The following is a 17624-nucleotide window of genomic DNA, read 5'->3' on the forward strand; positions in this document are numbered from 1 at the left end:
TTTCTTACATACCGTGTGTGTGTGTGTGTGTGTGTGTGTGTGTGTGTGTGTGTGTGTGTGTGTGTGTGTGTGTGTGTGTGGGGCCATTTGGACCATCTGTATCTAACCAGAACCTCTACTTCACTTGATTTTATGCAATATTGTAGATGAATACAGGTGGATATAATGCACTTTTTAAATAGTGAATGGACTACACACCTTGTATTAATTTGTAGGTTACAAAACCAATAATAATCTTATTTTTCTAATCTCTCAAAGTTTCTCTATTTATCTGTCCTTGTGTTGCTCTAACAACCAAATCTCTCCTCTGGGGAATAAATAAAGGATTACAAGTACAAAGGATTTGTATGTTGACTGCCACTTTAACTACAATCCAACTATTTCAGTATTCATCTATTTCAAATGTTCAAACTACAAAATCGACACATCGAGCACACACACTTCAGAACATTTTGTCCTCTGTATTTGGATATAATTTAACAGTAACAGTTTTACAACATTTCTATTGTTTTCCTCCCTCTTTACTGCCAGTTGTTCTATCCTAAGTGACTAAAACACAACATCCATGGATGAGGTAGTTATTTATATCACCACTGTGGGGCGATGCTAAAACATTTTATTTGTGACTTTTATTTTGAAATCCGGAAGCTACCCCTGACCCGGACGTGTTTGTCCCATTGTAGGAAGTTTTCCGTTAGAAACGACACTGATTGAACGTAAGGGACCAGAAGAGTGGGAAACCAGAACGGTACGTGGATTTTAAAGCTTAACTAAATACAGTAAGAAGACAGAGTCTTTCTTTTAAACTCGAGATGGAAAAAACCTCGAGGTTTTAGCAACACACTAGTAAAAAACTTTTAGCGGAATAGCTGAAACTAAAATAGGATTAGCAGACTAGCTAACTTTAGCTCATCCAAACACACATGGCGATAAAACAGAAACGTTCGTTGGAAATGTGTTTTAGTTAGATTTAGTCTTGTTGTCTTGATAAACTGCCCAAACAAACCTTATTAATTATCAAACGGACGTTCTTTCTTATGTCCGGTCGTAAATATGGTCACTTAACATAGTGTTAGCTGTTCCTGTACGTCAGCAGGCGGTTAATCTCTGATAGTTTATATCACCTGAAAAACAGTCCAGACACTCAACGTTACGTGTGCAAAAGACCTTCTTATCCTAATAACGAAACAGGACCTGCGTGGATAATTTCGTTACTGTCCGCTGTGGTTGGCATTATCTGTCATTCAGACGGTGGATAAGTTGGTCGACACTAAATACATTTTTGTTATGCTACTAATAATTTGATCAAGTTTGGGCTCTGATAACTTGTTATTGGCATTTCCCATTTTCTCTGCTTTACCATGTTTTAAACACGAAATTATTTATAAAATCAGAAAATTCTTTGATAATCAGAATTACTGTAAATTGCAGCCCTACTCTGTGCCCGGTTCTGTATATCTTGAACAGTTGAGTTGGCTGAATTGGATTGGTCAGGTGATTTTTCTAAGAAATGCCTTCAAAGCCCCTTAAAGCTCATCTCCAGCAGACTGTTGTTGCAGTGTAATGATAATTTAATATAGAATATAAAATATTGTTGATGACGGAGTCAGACCTCTTTGTTTCTCAAAAAATTCCTTCTATTTTTCTTTACTTAACCTTTCAAAATGTTTCTTTATTATAACCATGTATGTGATTGTGTTTTTCAGGTATGGACTCTCCAGGCAGAAGTCGAAGTCCTAGTCCTGTGCAGAAAAAAGAAAGTGGTGAGTGAAACCTGCTGTCACCAGTTTGTTATTGCAGTGACAGTATCAATACTGGTAGCTGTAGTTCTGATATCCATGTAATAAGGCTGCTGTCCTTCTCTGACTTCAGGACCTTCAGAAGACGAGTCTAGTCCGGCAACACAGGGGCCCCAACAGGCCGGCTCAGTTGAGCGAAGCCCCAGAGAGCGGCCATCCCCTCAGGCCAGTCCTGCAGACAGGCCCAGCTCCACGAGCCCTGCCTCCAGCAGCTCAGACAGCAGCAGCAGCAGCAGTGAAGATGAGGATGAACATCAAGGGACACTGAGGAAGATTAGGAGCAGTGTGGCTCAGATCAAAGTAAGCAAAGACTAATATGGATGTTTCTGGCTTTTTTTATATGTTTACAAGCATTGATTACGGTCCACTTCCTGTTGTTAAAGGAATCAGAAATGAGACAAATGCACAAGGTTGTATTTGTTTATTTTTGTTGTTTATACTTGAACAATTAAGCATGTTCAGGAATAATATCTTTGAAAGGGAAAATGTTGCTGTGAGAAATATCATCAGTAGTCTGGGCTGGAGAGAGGTGCTGATCTACTGATTCAAATCAAATTCATGAAGTCCTGAATGGATTTTGAATTAGATTTAATAATCGCAGATAAATACCGATGTTGCATGAAGTGCTTCTCAGAATCTGTCTACCAAATAATTTTCTGCCGGGGTCAGGTCAGAACAACAGCAACCTAAGCAAGGTAGTCCGGTAGGTAGTCATATGCAAAAGCGGCGGCTAGTAGCATCTTTCATTCTTGGTATATTTTGATTCATTTTTCATTTCATTTCATTTTTGTTTTTTGCCTTTTTCTACTGAAGCACGTTTTGCCTATGATAGCTAAGCACTCATCAACATTGGAAAAGGGAGTGGTGGGTTCGAATTGAGTGCAGCATACTGCGGTAGGATCTCCTCCAGCAGCATCTGCCGAACGGCCAGCCAGACCGGTGGGACAAAATGTCACAGAAAGCGCTGCGACTGCCCCAGGAAGAGAGGAAAGAGAGGCAGCATCAGAGCTAAGCTGACCAGCTTAGACCAAGAGCTGTTCCTCTGCCAAGCCTTCTTCTGGCTAATGTCCAGTCCCAGGAAAATAAAGTGGATGAGGTGCAACTGAGGCTCACTTAGCATCTGGAAATCAAATACTGCTGTGCGCACATCTTTACAGAGTTGTGATTAACCCCTAACATCCCGGATCAAGCCAGTGCACTTGATGGTTGGACCTTGTTCAGAGCCAACAGGTCTCCAGTTAAAGGAGAGGAGAAGGGCTCTCTGTCAACATAGATAATACCTGGTGCTCAAACGCAGTTAAAGTGGATGGACGGTGTTCACCAGATGTCAAATTTCTGATGCCAAGATGTCGACAATATTATCTGCCCAGAGAGTTCACCAGTGTTTTTATTGTTGCTGTGTACATTCCCCCAGATGCAAACTTAAAAAAATGCACTGCAGGAATTGTTTGATGACATCAGCAGCAACATGACTAAACAACTGCATGGAATTGTGATTGTAGCTGGTGGTTTTAATCAAACAGACCTCAGTTGTTTTGCAGTTTGAAATGTCCTGGACCATGTTTATACAAATATTGCTGGCAGCTACAAAGCCCTCCCACGTCCTTACTTTGGCCTATCAGATCATATTTCTCTGCTTCTTATGCCTATTTTACTCACAGTTGTTAGAGGCTCAAACCATTGGTTAAATCTGTTACAGTAAGTGTGGACAGATGAAGCTACAGCAGCCCTATATTTTCTGTGTCTCCGTGTCATTGTATTGCTCTACGTGAACAGCAGAGGGCGCAGTCATATTGCTCAAGAAGACAGACTCGTTCTCATACCCACCCTACTCCACCTCTGATTGGTTTGCTTCAGTGGCTTCAATCTCAATGCTTGACTGTGTAACTGTTACACAGACTCTCCGGTAATGTCTGCTTCTCTGCAGTGGTTGAGCTGTGATAACACTTCACCTAACGAGCCCAAAGACACTGCAGCAACTCCGCTGTTGGCTGTTAGTTCTTGCAAAGCAACTGCGAGAAAAACTCAACGCCAGTAATGCCTGAGAACCACTGAACATATAGGTAGGAAACAATAACGTGTCTGTTATGCTGACAGATTTTTGTGGCCCTGGTCGTTGGTGGGACCTGCGGCTGAGTGCCTGTTCTTGGAGAAGAAGAATTACAAATGGAAAAGAACCGTGTCCATTACTTTCATCTTAGACGTGAACTCCCCAGGGCCTTCAAGCTACCTTCAAGCTTTTACTTTATGTAGACCCTGGCCTAGACTGGCTCTAAATTCAGTCACAGCTAGCTGCTGTGTTGTCTCTCTTAATTAGCTAAACTCAGATGGCAGCATGTTTTTCTGTTGGTCCAATGTTCTCTGACAAGTTCATGTCCAAGTCATTCCTGCATAGATGGACAACCCAGATCTTTTTAACATGTGAAGGCCAAAAAAAACATACTGCTTACACTCTCTGTTTATTTGTTGTCCAGAGATCAAGATCCAAGTCTAGGTCCAGGGAGCAAGACAGATCAGTATCCAGAGAGCGAGACCGGTCTGGGTCCAGGGAGAGAGACTGGTCTGGGTCCAGAGGACGAGACAGGTCCGGGTCCAGAGGACGAGACAGATCAAGATCCAGAGGACGAGACAGGTCCGGATCCAGAGGACGAGACAGATCAAGATCCAGAGGACGAGACAGATCAAGATCCAGAGGACGGGACAGGTCCGGGTCAAGAGGACGAGACAGGTCCGGGTCCCGAGGGTGGGACCGATCCAGGTCCAGAGAGAGAGACCGGGAGCGCTACAACAGAGGACGCTATACTCGGTAACAGACAGACACACATACTAAGACACAAACAGCTTTTGACTGGCTTGTAATAACTTTAGTAAGTTATTTAGTTCAAAATTAAGTCAATGTGTGAAAGACCTTGTGAAACCGGGTCATTAACGATTTTTGGTTACAATAAAACACTCGACACAAACACACAAAACCACAAAAGCACAACATCATTTTAAAAAAAAGTAACTAAACAAATTTTTGAAGATTTTGTTTTACCCTCTACTCTTGGCTCTGCCCAGGGATCGCTATGACGATCGCCGTGACAACAGGGGTGGACGTTTTGACCGACGGATCAATCGAGATGCAGAGTCAGATCACAGGAGGCGAGGCCGCTCAGCCTCCCCTACAGACCAGGAGCCACCAGCTACTGAAGAGCCGCCGGTCAAGAAGAAGAAGGAGGAGATTGACCCGATTCTGACGAGGACGGGTGGAGCTTACATCCCCCCTGCCAAGCTCCGCATGATGCAGCAACAAATCACTGACAAGAGCAGGTAAGGTTTTCAATTATTATTATTATTTTGTAGAGACTACAAACAGCCATGATCCTAGTTCTATTTTCTTAACTTTCCAATCATCTCTCAGGTTGTAGGTAGTTTTTCTTTTTCAAATAATTTCTATAAAAATTTAGAAGACAGTTCCTGCACCCGACTGCATACAAAACAACAATAATGTAACCTTATGCAGCAGTTTCAATTGAGCTTGCAGCTGGGAACAACTCTGTTGTGACTCCCGACCTGACAATCTCTCCTGTTGGTTTAAACGACTCCATATAATCCGTGTGTTTTAACTGATGCCCTGCCTCCTGTGCAGCCTGGCCTATCAGAGGATGAGCTGGGAGGCTCTGAAGAAGTCCATCAACGGTCTGATCAATAAAGTCAACGTGTCGAACATCGTCATGATCATCCAGGAGCTGCTGCAGGAGAACATCGTCAGGGGGAGGTGAGCAATAACACCAGCAAACAACTTCACCTGTTATTCAGGTATAATAGTCTGAGGGTGTAGTGCTAGAAGTTTATGTGATAAGTGGAGTGACAGTGATTCTGTTCTAGCTTCTATTTTTCACAGGAGTGGGGAAATACACTTAATGATGTATCCTAACTTTAACACTTTCTTATTAGTAAGATTAATTAAAGACAGAGAAACATACTTGGCTCTCTATCCCACAATAGAAAGGAAAGTCTGGAGGTTGTGTGCTGTCTGACTGTAACTGTCTGTCTGTCTGTCAGGGGTCTGCTGGCTCGCTCAGTGCTTCAGGCTCAGGGAGCATCTCCGATCTTTACTCATGTTTATGCCGCTGTCGTTGCCATCATCAACTCCAAGTTCCCTCAGATTGGAGAGCTGATCCTCAAACGCCTCATCCTGACCTTCAGGAAGAGCTACCGTCGTAACCTCAAGGTACCTGTCTAAATGTCCGTAGAGAAGATGTGATGGTGGTGGATGGAAAAAGTGTAGTCACATAAGGATAATGAATCTTATCTCCTACAATTCTGAATTGATTTACAAAAGCCAAAAATGTTACTTGTGTAATACCGTTAGTTAAAAAAGTTATTTTGATTTAACAAAAGGGCAGAATTGGGTTTACTTATAGTTTATTTTTTAAAAGGCTTACATTTGGGTACATTATGCATTTAATAAGTTGCCAACTCTGTTACTACTTCATCACCCAGATACTAACATTAGCCGAGCAGAGCAGCAAACTAGTCAACATAGTCTAAACGCAGCTTATAATTTCAATCATTTCAATTCAAGTGTCAGTTTTTGAAATGATTTTCTTTTAAATTTGTTTTATGATTTCTGTTATTATAAATATTGGCAGTATTGGTTTTCTTAGCAGTAGTATTAGAGTTAGTGATGTATTAAAACCAGTCTCTGTTTTGTTTTGCAGCAACAGTGCCTGACAGCCTCAAAGTTTGTGGCTCATCTCATCAACCAGAATGTAGTAAGTTGTGCTGTCTGACTTTGATATTGATGGAAGGTTTGAATGTTGATGTTCAGCTCTAATGAAGCGTGTTTGCTTTTCTCCTCTCTCTCATCTCTCAGGCCCACGAGGTTCTGTGTCTGGAGATGCTCACTCTGCTGCTGGAGCGCCCGACTGATGACAGTGTGGAGGTCACTATCGCCTTCCTGAAGGAGTGTGGACTCAAACTGACTGAGGTGTCCCCGCGAGGAATCAACGGTATACTGTAGCCACACCTCTGTTGTGCTGACAATTCTCTGTAAAACTACAGTAGTTGTGGGAGAATTGGCCTTTCCAATAAATAGATCCTGTATATCAGCGTAGTTAATCTGTCACCAACAACTTCTGCCTGTCTCTCTCTCTTCAGCCATATTTGAGCGTCTAAGGAACGTCCTCCATGAGTCGGCTATTGATAAGAGGGTCCAGTACATGATTGAGGTGATGTTTGCCATCAGGAAGGACGGTTTTAAAGATCACCCAGTTATCCCAGAGGGTCTGGACCTGGTGGACGAGGAAGACCAGTTCACCCACATGCTGCCACTGGACGATGAGTACAACACCGAGGACATCCTCAGTAAGACCCAGAGATGGAGGGGGGAGGGACTCTACCTGGCTAAAACACTCAGGGCTACGTACATATACTCATTTGTAACCTGTGTGTCTGTGTTCACTCAGATGTGTTTAAGTTGGACCCAGACTTCCAGGAGAATGAAGAGAAATACAAAACGCTTAAAAGAGGTGAGAACAAACATCACGCTGTAACTATCCAATCAGCTGTCACTTCCTTCAAAGTTTAACCAATCAGCCGTCACTTCCTGACAGATATCCTGGACGAGGGCAGCAGCGATTCAGGGGAGGAGGGAGATGGCAGCGACGAAGATGAAGAGGAAAATGAGGAGGAAAATGAGGAGGAAGGAGAAGGTGAGACAGACGGGTTGACCTGCTGGACAACTTCAATTAAAGGACTATTGCACTTATTTTACTACTTAAAAGAAAATCTGAAAATTGAGCAGTTAATTTTAAACCTCCATTGACAGATGGAAAGTTTAAGGACCCCTCATTGATTGTGTATACTATTCAACATTGTGATATTACAGACTTATATTAATCATTCTTTCAATATTATGTTATGATATGTGGTTTTAACATAATAGACAACCAGCAAACCAGCATCCTAAATTATCTAAAAGACGTCTCTGTCACTCTCTTAGGTGAGAAGGTCACCATCTTTGATCAGACAGAAGTCAACCTGGTTGCTTTCAGAAGAACCATCTACCTCGCTATACAGTCCAGGTACGAACACACACACACACACACAGTAACATGCTTGAAAAACACGCTCACACAGTCAGTGATTCACTTGTCTCTCAGGGTTTTGGCAGGTATTTACAGCTCCTTCTATATCTGATGGATTTGGACTAATATTTAAAGCTGTGTCTGTGAGTGTGTGCGCAGTTTAGTTACCATGGTTTCATTGAAGCCCAGTTCACAGGTTTGGAGGATAGGATGAAACACTGAAACAGATTGAGATTGAAAATTACACACATACAGACACACACAAACAGTAACACACACACACACAGTTTGGTCCACAGAGATTGATTGATTGTTTGATTGATTGATTTTGTAGTTTGGACTTTGAGGAGTGTGCTCACAAACTGATCAAGATGGACTTTCCTGACAGCCAGACGGTGAGTCTGCACACACACACACACACACACACACACAACACTTGGCTGATGTAAAATGGCAGACAAACAAACACAATGAGGATAAAAGCGAAAACTCTTTATTTTTCTGTTTTCCTCTTGAGAGGACACTGAGGATAAATCTGAAAATACCACTGAAATACCACTTACCACAAAAAAACAAGTGAGGCACTGTACAGACATCAACTACAAGTGTTGGAATCACAAGAGGGGAGCATAAAATGTAGAGCTTAAACAATTAGTTGATCAATAAAAGTAAACAGCAATTTTGACAATCAGTTAATTGTTTGAGCAAAAAATGCCTCGCTGGTCACAGATTCTGAAATGTGAGGATTTTCTGTGCCGTGCTGATCAGAAGGTCGCGCTCATGAACACATTCACTATTTGATAACTGAAGGATGAAGAAGAACTGATTTTGGGGGGGGTTTGGGGTGGATGGTGTGAAACTTTAGAAAACACATCAGTAGACCTGCTGCTGTCTCAGTTGCTTGTTATCTTCAAGTGTGTGTGTAGTTCTGTTGCCAGGTTGTGTGACAGTAATAGTTATAGTTGGTCTCAGACATTGACAGTTGTTGGTCAGCTGTGTGTTAATGTGATAGAAAGTGCTGTGAGTAATATGATGTGTCAGAGGACAATCAGTGGTGTGTGTGTGTGTGTGTGTGTGTGTGTGTGTGTGTGTGTGTGTGTGTGTGTGCGTGTGCGTGTGCTGTTGTTTGTATCCTTGTGAGGACCAGTTTATTTGTTTGACCTACACACTTGACACCTTCTGACGGACATGGAATCTCAATTCTAACTGATGATTTGTAGGTTTGATACGCAGTGTTAGAGCTGGCTCAAGCTGACTCATATTAAAGCATATAAAACACTATAAGAGGGACTTAATCATGCACTTAATTGCTATGTACTGGATGCTTAAAAGGGGGGAGGCTGAATATTATTGCCGATGCCAGGAAAATGAAGAAGAGCAACTGTGATGTCACCAGTGCTTTTCTGAAAAGTTGAGAGATTGTCAACTCAAAGAGCTCGAAGTGGGCGCAAGAAAAAATGCAGAACGCTGAGAAAAAAGACGCTGTGGGGGCTGTGCACTTTCTCTGGGCCGCAGACCCTAGCTCCACATGGGAAACAACTGAAAAAGGACACTGGCGACTGAACCTTCTATGCACTGAGCGAGTCAGCAGATCCCTGAACTAATTTTTGAAGACAAAATGTTAAAATTCTCTTGATTCCAGTTTCTTAAATGTGACTGAATTCTGGTTTCTTCACTTCCCTATTACGATCAACTGAATATCTTTGAGTTGTGGACAAAACAAGACATTTGAGGATGTCATGTTAAGCTTGGGGAAACACTTTTCAGCATTTTTCACAATTTTCTGACATTTTATAGACCAAACAACAAAATAATTAAACAAGTAAATAAGCAATGAAACTAATTGTTAGTTGCAGCCTTACTAGCAACAGTGTTCTCACAACATTTAACCGTGATATGTCATTGACTTCTGTTCAACTGGATGCAGACTGACTGTGGACACCTGTCCTCAGCTTCTCACTCTATATCTGAAGTTAAACTCTTTGACCTTAACACATAACGCTTTGAGCTGCTGATGGACTGTTCATGTGTGTTGTTATTAATTATATTGTTGAACTGGTTAGTCAATGGACAGAATCTTAAGCTGCAGTCATTTTGACAATAAACTCAAAGTTTAAGTCATTTATCAAGCAAAAATGGCAAAGATTCACTGGTTCCTGCATCTTTAATGTGAGGATTATCTGTTTTTCTCTTTGGTTATTTTGCTTTGGATATTAGTTATTGAGTATCTTTGGATTTTGGATCAAGATGCATAGATGCAGTGTGCTCCTATGATGGTGGTGTTGTAGCAGCGGAGGTGTCATGTGTGCAAAAAAAATGCATGGTGTGTTAATTGACCTAGATATGAAGCGTATGGAGCACAAAATAATATAGGCCCACCATTAGATATAAAACACAGCCCTCTCCACTCCTTCTCTCCTCTCCTCCCGTAAAAGAATATAAAAAAACATTTTGGCAGCAGTGGTCATGTTTCAGCTAGGTGCACATCGGGGGACACTACGGCTAGATTTAGTGATTTATTGTGCTTTAGTTGACTAACTGACAAAAAACCAACTGGTGAACAAATGATACTTCATGTTGGAGGTGTTTGGAGATGTGCGTGCGTGCGTGCGTGCGTGCGTGCGTGCGTGCGTGCGTGCGTGCGTGTGTGTGTGTGTGAGAGAGATCAGAGCAGATGACCTTGTCAGCCAGAGTTTCATCAACATCAGGAATGATTCACTTAACACAACAGCTGGAACACACTCACAAAGATGTTTGTCCTCTGGCACATTCTTCTCACAGCCGCTGTCTCTCACTCACTTAACAGCCACACTGACTGAGGAGTCCGTTGAAGAAAAACAACAAACATTTTCGTTGACTTTAGAAGCTTTCACATCAAAATCAAGCAGTCTGAAGGCGTCTCTGCTGCCTTGTTTCCTAACAATCAGGAAGTGTTTCTGTGAATGCTTTTAAACTTTTTTCACTCTTTGTCCCACAAGCACTTGAGAGCAAGAGCACAGGCACAGCATTCAAAGATTCTTAATGGCTGCCTTTTGTGGAGCAACATCCCTAAATACACACTGCTGGTATACTCATGTCAGTATTGTGATATGTCTTAGGTGCTGTCTTTTCCTGGTTTTAAAGGTTGCATTACAGTAAAGTGATGTATTTTTTTTTACTTATCAGACTGTTTTACTTATTCCAATACTTGACTTTACCCAATTAGTCATTATATCCTTATTACTGATAAGTATTATTCAGAAATGTCATAGTCATAGCATTTATGAAGCACTTCAGAGTGAAATATCGCTATAAGGCGATATCACCCAGCCCCAGTGATGATAATAGAGGTTTATGTGCAGTAACCAGCCTGCAGCTTTTAACTCATAGCCTTCTTATGATTCATGTTACTGGCAGGAAGTTAGCATAAATTAAACCTAAAATCAGTCGTGAATGTCATTCTGTCATCATTTCTGAATTTGACTTAGACATGTGGCAAACAACGTGCCAGAAGAGATTAACATATCAGTCAGGAAGAGTGAGAGGAGGATGGTTTGCAACAGAGACTGGCACATCAGTTGCGTAAATCAAATGTTCAGTTTTCTGTGTCTCTCAGCTCTCATTATACACCAAATGTCTCTGAATAGAGAGTGTCAGTAGTTACAATGAAAGTTAACATAAAAATTATCAAAAACCAATAAAATACAAACAGACCTGCAGAATCAGAGGATCTAAACATCACACAGGATCAAAACAGATTTGCTTGCGTTGATGTTTTACTTTACGCCACTTCAGATATAACCCCACAGTAGGATTTTACACCTCTCTGCTGCACTCGAACTCACATAATCAAGTCATTAACCCCATTTAACACTGACCTTTCACAGAGCATCTAATCTGATCACAGCCGATCAACATGATGTGATGATTGTATAATTGTATTCCCTATTGAGTGTTTGTTTTTTATGAACAGAAAGAGCTGTGCAACATGATCCTGGACTGCTGCGCTCAACAGAGAACCTACGAGAAGTTCTTTGGTCTGCTAGCCGGGGTGAGACACACACACAAACACACACACACACATAAAACACACACCTGTTGATATTACCATACCCAATTTAAATGGTTAGTTCACCTAAAATGCAAAAAACAAACATTATCTCCCTCATTATCTCTTTTCTTTCTATTTGTATCTATCAAGTCTGATAGTTGTAACTGGACAAATTGAAAGCACCAGTTAACACTTGTTGTGTGTGTGGATGGGTGCGTGTGTGTAGAGGTTCTGTCTGTTGAAGAAGGAGTACATGGAGAGTTTTGAGGGGATTTTTGCAGAGCAGTACGAAACAATTCACCGACTGGAGACCAACAAACTGAGGAACGTGGCTCGACTGTTCGCTCACCTGCTCTACACAGACTCTGTGCCCTGGAGTGTAAGGACGAACACACACACACACACACACACACACACACACACACACACACACACACACACACACACACACACAGCCATTAAATCCATTCCTGTCTGACTGAATTCAAATTAAACACACCGGCCTGTTTTTTTGTCTCTCAACCAGGTGTTGGAGTGCATCAGGATGAGTGAGGAGACTACAACGTCATCCAGCAGAATCTTTGTGAAGATCCTTTTCCAGGAGCTCTGTGCCTACATGGGCCTCCCCAGACTCAACCAGAGACTCAAAGACCAGTATGAACACACACACTCACACAAAAACATGTTTTTGTGTCCATCTTCAAAGATAAAGGAGTCTGTAATACTGTGACTGAAAAGTATAAACACTATGTTTAAACAAAAAGACAGTAGTAAATAGTTTGTTTGCTACAAGCAATAAAAAGTGTGATTTAATAAAACTGTGAATGTTTTCGGGAAACACATCAGTGAGGACTAAAGATAAGAAAAGGAAGCAAAGTTTGAAAATTCATAAAAAAATGGACGTTTCAGCTGTCTGTTTATTGGTTGGACGTGTGAACAAACTTGTATGCCATATTGTATTGTATCCATATTTACAGAACTTAATAAGAACAAACAGATTCTCTGATGATGATTAGAGAGTGTACCGTAGGGTGACTGAAGAATAAAACACAACACAAAAACATTGTATTAAGCAGCAAACTGTGTGTATGTGTGTGTTTCAGGACTCTGCAGCCATTCTTTGAAGGTCTCTTTCCTCGTGATAATCCAAGAAACACTCGCTTCGCCATCAACTTCTTCACCTCTATTGGACTGGGAGGACTGACGTAAGGGACACATACAAACATACACACACGTATATACTGTGAAAACCCATTGTGTCCAAAAATCTGAGGCTCAGTGAACTGTACTGAACTCATTGATTGTTAAACATCTCATTCCAGAACAATGGGTATTAATCTATCACAGCATATCAGCACTGACTCCTTCATGTCCATCAGTGTATATACATTTCACACAAATAATAATCTTTCTTTCTTTCTCTCTCAGGGACGAGTTGAGGGAACATTTGAAGAACGCTCCCAAGATGATCATGACTCAGAACCAGGACGTGGAATCCTCTGACTCTTCCTCGTCCTCTTCATCCTCCTCTTCCTCATCTGACTCCTCCTCCTCCGACTCCTCCAGCGAATCCGATTCAGACTCATCAGACTCGGACTCCTCCAGCAGCAGCAGCTCAGGTACATTCATATCTATTTAAAGTCCAGCATTAAATTGTTTGTTTTTCTGTTACAGCCTACATATCTCAGGGAATAAATCATCTCCTGTGTTCTCCTCAGAGAAAAAAATAGAAACCAAAATTGAGATATGTAATATTTCACATTTTTTTATCAAAACAATGAATGACTATAACAGGCAAAACTTGAATAATTTTAATGCAATCTAAATAATGAAAAGGACTCTCACAATTGTATAAGGGTACCTTTTTAGCTGGGGGAAGATCTGTCAATAAGGGGGTGCAATGTTGAAATCAATACTATACTGGTGAAGTGAGGGCAGTGCTGCAGAGATGCATTACTAATGCATTTTGAACCAGGCAGGTGAAGGCACACATAAGGAGAATTGCAGTGGACACAATGTAAGGTTAATATCCAAAGTCTCCCATGCTTTTATTGTGTAAAGTGAGAAAAGCTACTGCTAATGACAGAATTGATTTGTTAGTCAAATTTTAACACAGTCAAAATTGACTCCCAAGTTTTTGACCTGTGTACGTAGAAAGAGGATTGGTTTCCATACAGACAATAACATGACTTGATTTTAAACTATAGTCACATAAAGCATTAATGTCACTCTCACAGACAACGGTTTGCTACACAAGAGCCACATTAGCTTTCCTGCTAAAGCAGGGCGTCAGGTTGGGACTGCTTTGATTGCACATATGCACCAAAGTCAAGTGCAAACACCAACTGAATGTGTAGATGGTTGCCTTTAAACAAGTTGATTATTTTGTCACTATATAGTGGGATTTTGTGTACTTGCATAAATGCCATGCATGGTTTTGTGTGTGCATGTGTGAGAGCAGGCTGTGTAATGCTCCCACATTCCTTGTAATTTTATCTTTTAGACAATTTAGGTTATCGCAGTCTGTGCCTCTTCACAGTATTTTACATGACGTGGTGAAATTAAATTAAATGTGTTAATGGGAACACCTAAACTATGTGCTGATCTACCTAAAAGTGAAAGATGGGTGCACCAGTGCAATCACTGTAAAAAGTTAGTATGAGAGGAAGGACAGCGCAATGTGAAGTTTCCTGTGTGTTTAACTTGCATGAACACAAATCCTTTCCTGCACCTTAGCTTGTTGAATGAGCCACCAACGTCAGCACTGCTAACGTCACTTCAGTACCTGCAAATATAACTGTTGTCCAGTTGGATGCTGGCATGGTTGTTACTCTTCAGTGCTGTCCATTGTTAACAGGCCGTCTGCCCATGGCCTGTAAGCTTCAGCACTCCAGCTGGCTGAGAGGAAAAGGAGCATTTCTGATATTTCTCCAAAGACCTTTTTATCCTTTCAATAATAAACAGAGACATATTTAAAGTAAATTCACATTCAGTCATCCCTTTTTGCAGTCAAAAGTAATGTCAACATGTCTTTAAAATGTTTTGTTAATAGCTGTGTAGATATACAAATGAGTGTGTGATGGATTAACAGATGAGTGATTATTTTTCCCCTTGTCCTCCAGACTCTGACAACAAACACAGGAAGAAGAAGAAGAGAAAAGAACAAAGTGAGGAGAAGAATAAGAAGAAGAAAACAGAGAAGGTCAAGAAGAAGAAAGACAAACCCTCTGACAAGAAGCGAGCCAGACGCAAGCACGATGACGAGGACGACAGTGACGATGAGAAGCAGGCAAGGAAGGACAGGAAGGGCCATGCACGTCAGGTGGAGGAGCATGAGCATGCACGTGAGGCAGAGGAGCGTGAACGTGCACGTGGGATGGAGGAGCGAGAACGTGCACGTGGGATGGAGGAGCGAGAACGTGCACGTGGGATGGAGGAGCGAGAACGCGCACGTGGGATGGAGGAGCGAGGACGCGCACGCGGGGCGGAGGAGCGAGAACGTGCACGCGGGGGAGAAGAGCGAGAACGTCCACGTGGGGGAGAAGAGCGAGAACGTGCACGCGGGGGAGATGAGAGAGAACGTGCACGTGGGGGAGAAGAGCGAGAACGTGCACGCGAGGGCGCCCCCCGGAGCAGGCGAGACGAAAGATCAGAAGAGAAGGAGCAGCAGGAGGAGAGGAGACGAAAAATGGACATTCAAGGCAGAGAAAGAGATGGAGAGAGGGAGAGAGACAGAGACAGAGGGAGGGAAAGGGACAGAGCGAGAGAGAATGAGGAGAAGAGGGAGAGAGAGGGAGAGAAGCAGAAGGATAGAGAGAGGAATAAGGAGAACAGAGACAGAAACAGAGAGAGAGAGGAGAGGAGGAGGAGATAAAACTCTTGATCTCCGTCCTGAAGCAGCGGTGATGGACTGATGACTGACAGACATCTTTCCCTTCTGTCATCCCTCTCTTCTTTACCTTGTCCTGTCACTCTCTGGTGTTTTGGATTTGGGATCTGTCTCTCTCTCCCCCTCTCCCTCCCTCTCTCTCTTTCTGTCTGTATTTTCTATTATTAATTTTTGTTGATGATGATATGTGGAAAAAAAAAATTAAAGTTGTTTCCGATGTCTTTTGAAATGATTGTCTCAAGTCTTTCAAGCTCCCAACCAAACACACACCATTTTATTTTACCATGCAGTCGTAGGAAGCAGCCTTTCAGTCAGCAACTGTCCTTCCTAGAAAAACAACCACAACTGTCATTTTATTTTTTAAACTGTTAAAGGAGTAGTTTGTCCTTTTGCAAATATTCTTTTTCACTGTATTGCTGAGAATTAGATTGAAACCACTTTCTCTGTACCATAAGAAACTTGAGCCAGTAGCTATTTAATTCAGCATAAAGACTAGAACAAACAAACATCTCATTTATTTCTATACAAAAGTGGATGTGTAGGGTGTTTTCATGTCAGTTTCAAGGATATCACTCTGAATGGGACCAGCTAGTTCGCTGAAAAACAGGTGGGGCTGTAATTGTTACTGAGCCAGAGCACCCCACCTCCTTTGGAGAAATAAATTCAGTATGAATGTGTCTCCATTAAGTCACTAGATCTTCTTTTCAACTACTTTGACCCCATTGCATGAATAATGAAATTAGTGTCTGTCTGCTAAAGCTACTCCACCTATGGGCATGAGCAGTATTTGGCTAAGAGAGAATATTTGAAAAAGGGCTGTTCCCTAAAAGTCAATGATTCCTGTTCAGGAGAGCCACGTTTTGTCAGTGAGTCACAAACAAGAAACTCTTGTTGCCTGTTAGTTTTATTTATTTTTATTTGACCTTTTTTAGCAAGGCAAATCATTAATAACATTATTTACAATGCCAGCCTGGGGAGCAGTTGAGTGTGGGGCTGTGCTTGTGTACTCCGGGTGTCACTAACTGGGCGGAGTGAGCTGAGGAGTAAATAATACATTTCTCCTGTTTGTAGATAGAGGTATTTTAAAAAGACAGTAAAATAAACCCTAGAATAAAAATGTGTTGTCAAGCTGTCTTACTGCTTGAGTTGCATGTAATTTGATGAATTCCCTCCAATGATGCTGTATCGATTTTGATCATTTTAAACTGTCCACAATGAGTCCAAAGCCCCTTTCACATATGAAGTCTGGACGATAATAAGATCAGGATATTGTCCGCACATTGTCCACACATGCAGCACACAACAGGAGATTGTCCATGTCAGACGTGTTCACAGATGTTGGAAATACTCCATATGGTTTGGGGGAGGGGTGGTGCCTCGGTAGCAGGCTGCAGACTGCTGTGTAATGATGAGGGTTTATGCGTTAACATCAGTACTAAATGTATTTGGATCTATCTGCAATAAAACCAAAGGGTGGAAAGTCATATACAAGCAATCATAGAAGAATATGAAACCGCTGCACACAGTGCACAAAGATACCACCGTAGAAACAAAGCTGCAACATTTTGGATCTGTGTCCAGCAGCAGTGACATATAGACATGAGAGACTGAGCAGGGACATATTCCAGCAGTTTGAACACCATTTTCACATGTCCCGGTGTACATTTGAGTGTAACAGCTGATTTAACCAGCACTATTGTGGAATATTACATGTTGTTGACACACCCACATGCTCGCTGGGAATTCACCACGGACAGTTGTCTGCTCTATTCAGACATGGGTGCTCAACAGTGTTTTAAGGAGTGCAATGCAACACCAGTGGACTGCTTTTC

At 41.8% G+C, this 17624-nt stretch overlaps 1 protein-coding gene across 1 annotated transcript; it reads left to right on the forward strand.

The window, feature by feature from the left end:
• The first annotated feature begins 659 nt into the window (after positions 1-659).
• On the forward strand, positions 660-16012 carry cwc22 (CWC22 spliceosome associated protein homolog). The gene is made up of 20 exons (XM_084361485.1): positions 660-748; positions 1707-1763; positions 1873-2099; positions 4274-4605; positions 4860-5111; positions 5431-5559; positions 5847-6015; positions 6506-6559; positions 6661-6796; positions 6945-7151; positions 7253-7315; positions 7400-7498; positions 7789-7870; positions 8208-8268; positions 11826-11903; positions 12130-12282; positions 12430-12557; positions 13007-13108; positions 13332-13522; positions 15026-16012. Exons 2-20 carry the CDS (start codon positions 1709-1711, stop codon positions 15775-15777), a joined length of 3270 nt encoding a protein of 1089 aa, XP_084217611.1. The 5' UTR covers positions 660-748; positions 1707-1708; the 3' UTR covers positions 15778-16012.
• Positions 16013-17624: the final 1612 nt, after the last annotated feature.

This window comes from Pagrus pagrus (genome assembly GCF_965226575.1).
Source record: "Pagrus pagrus genome assembly, chromosome: 9".
Classification (NCBI taxonomy): Eukaryota; Metazoa; Chordata; class Actinopteri; order Spariformes; family Sparidae; genus Pagrus; species Pagrus pagrus.

Bases quoted from the DNA above. Each gene is read 5' to 3' on its own strand.
- cwc22 (XM_084361485.1), top strand. From the start codon at position 1,709: ATGGACTCTCCAGGCAGAAGTCGAAGTCCTAGTCCTGTGCAGAAAAAA. The intron at 2,100-4,273 runs GTAAGCAAAGAC...TTTGTTGTCCAG, and splicing joins GCAGTGTGGCTCAGATCAAA to AGATCAAGATCCAAGTCTAG. The intron at 7,316-7,399 runs GTGAGAACAAAC...ACTTCCTGACAG, and splicing joins ATACAAAACGCTTAAAAGAG to ATATCCTGGACGAGGGCAGC.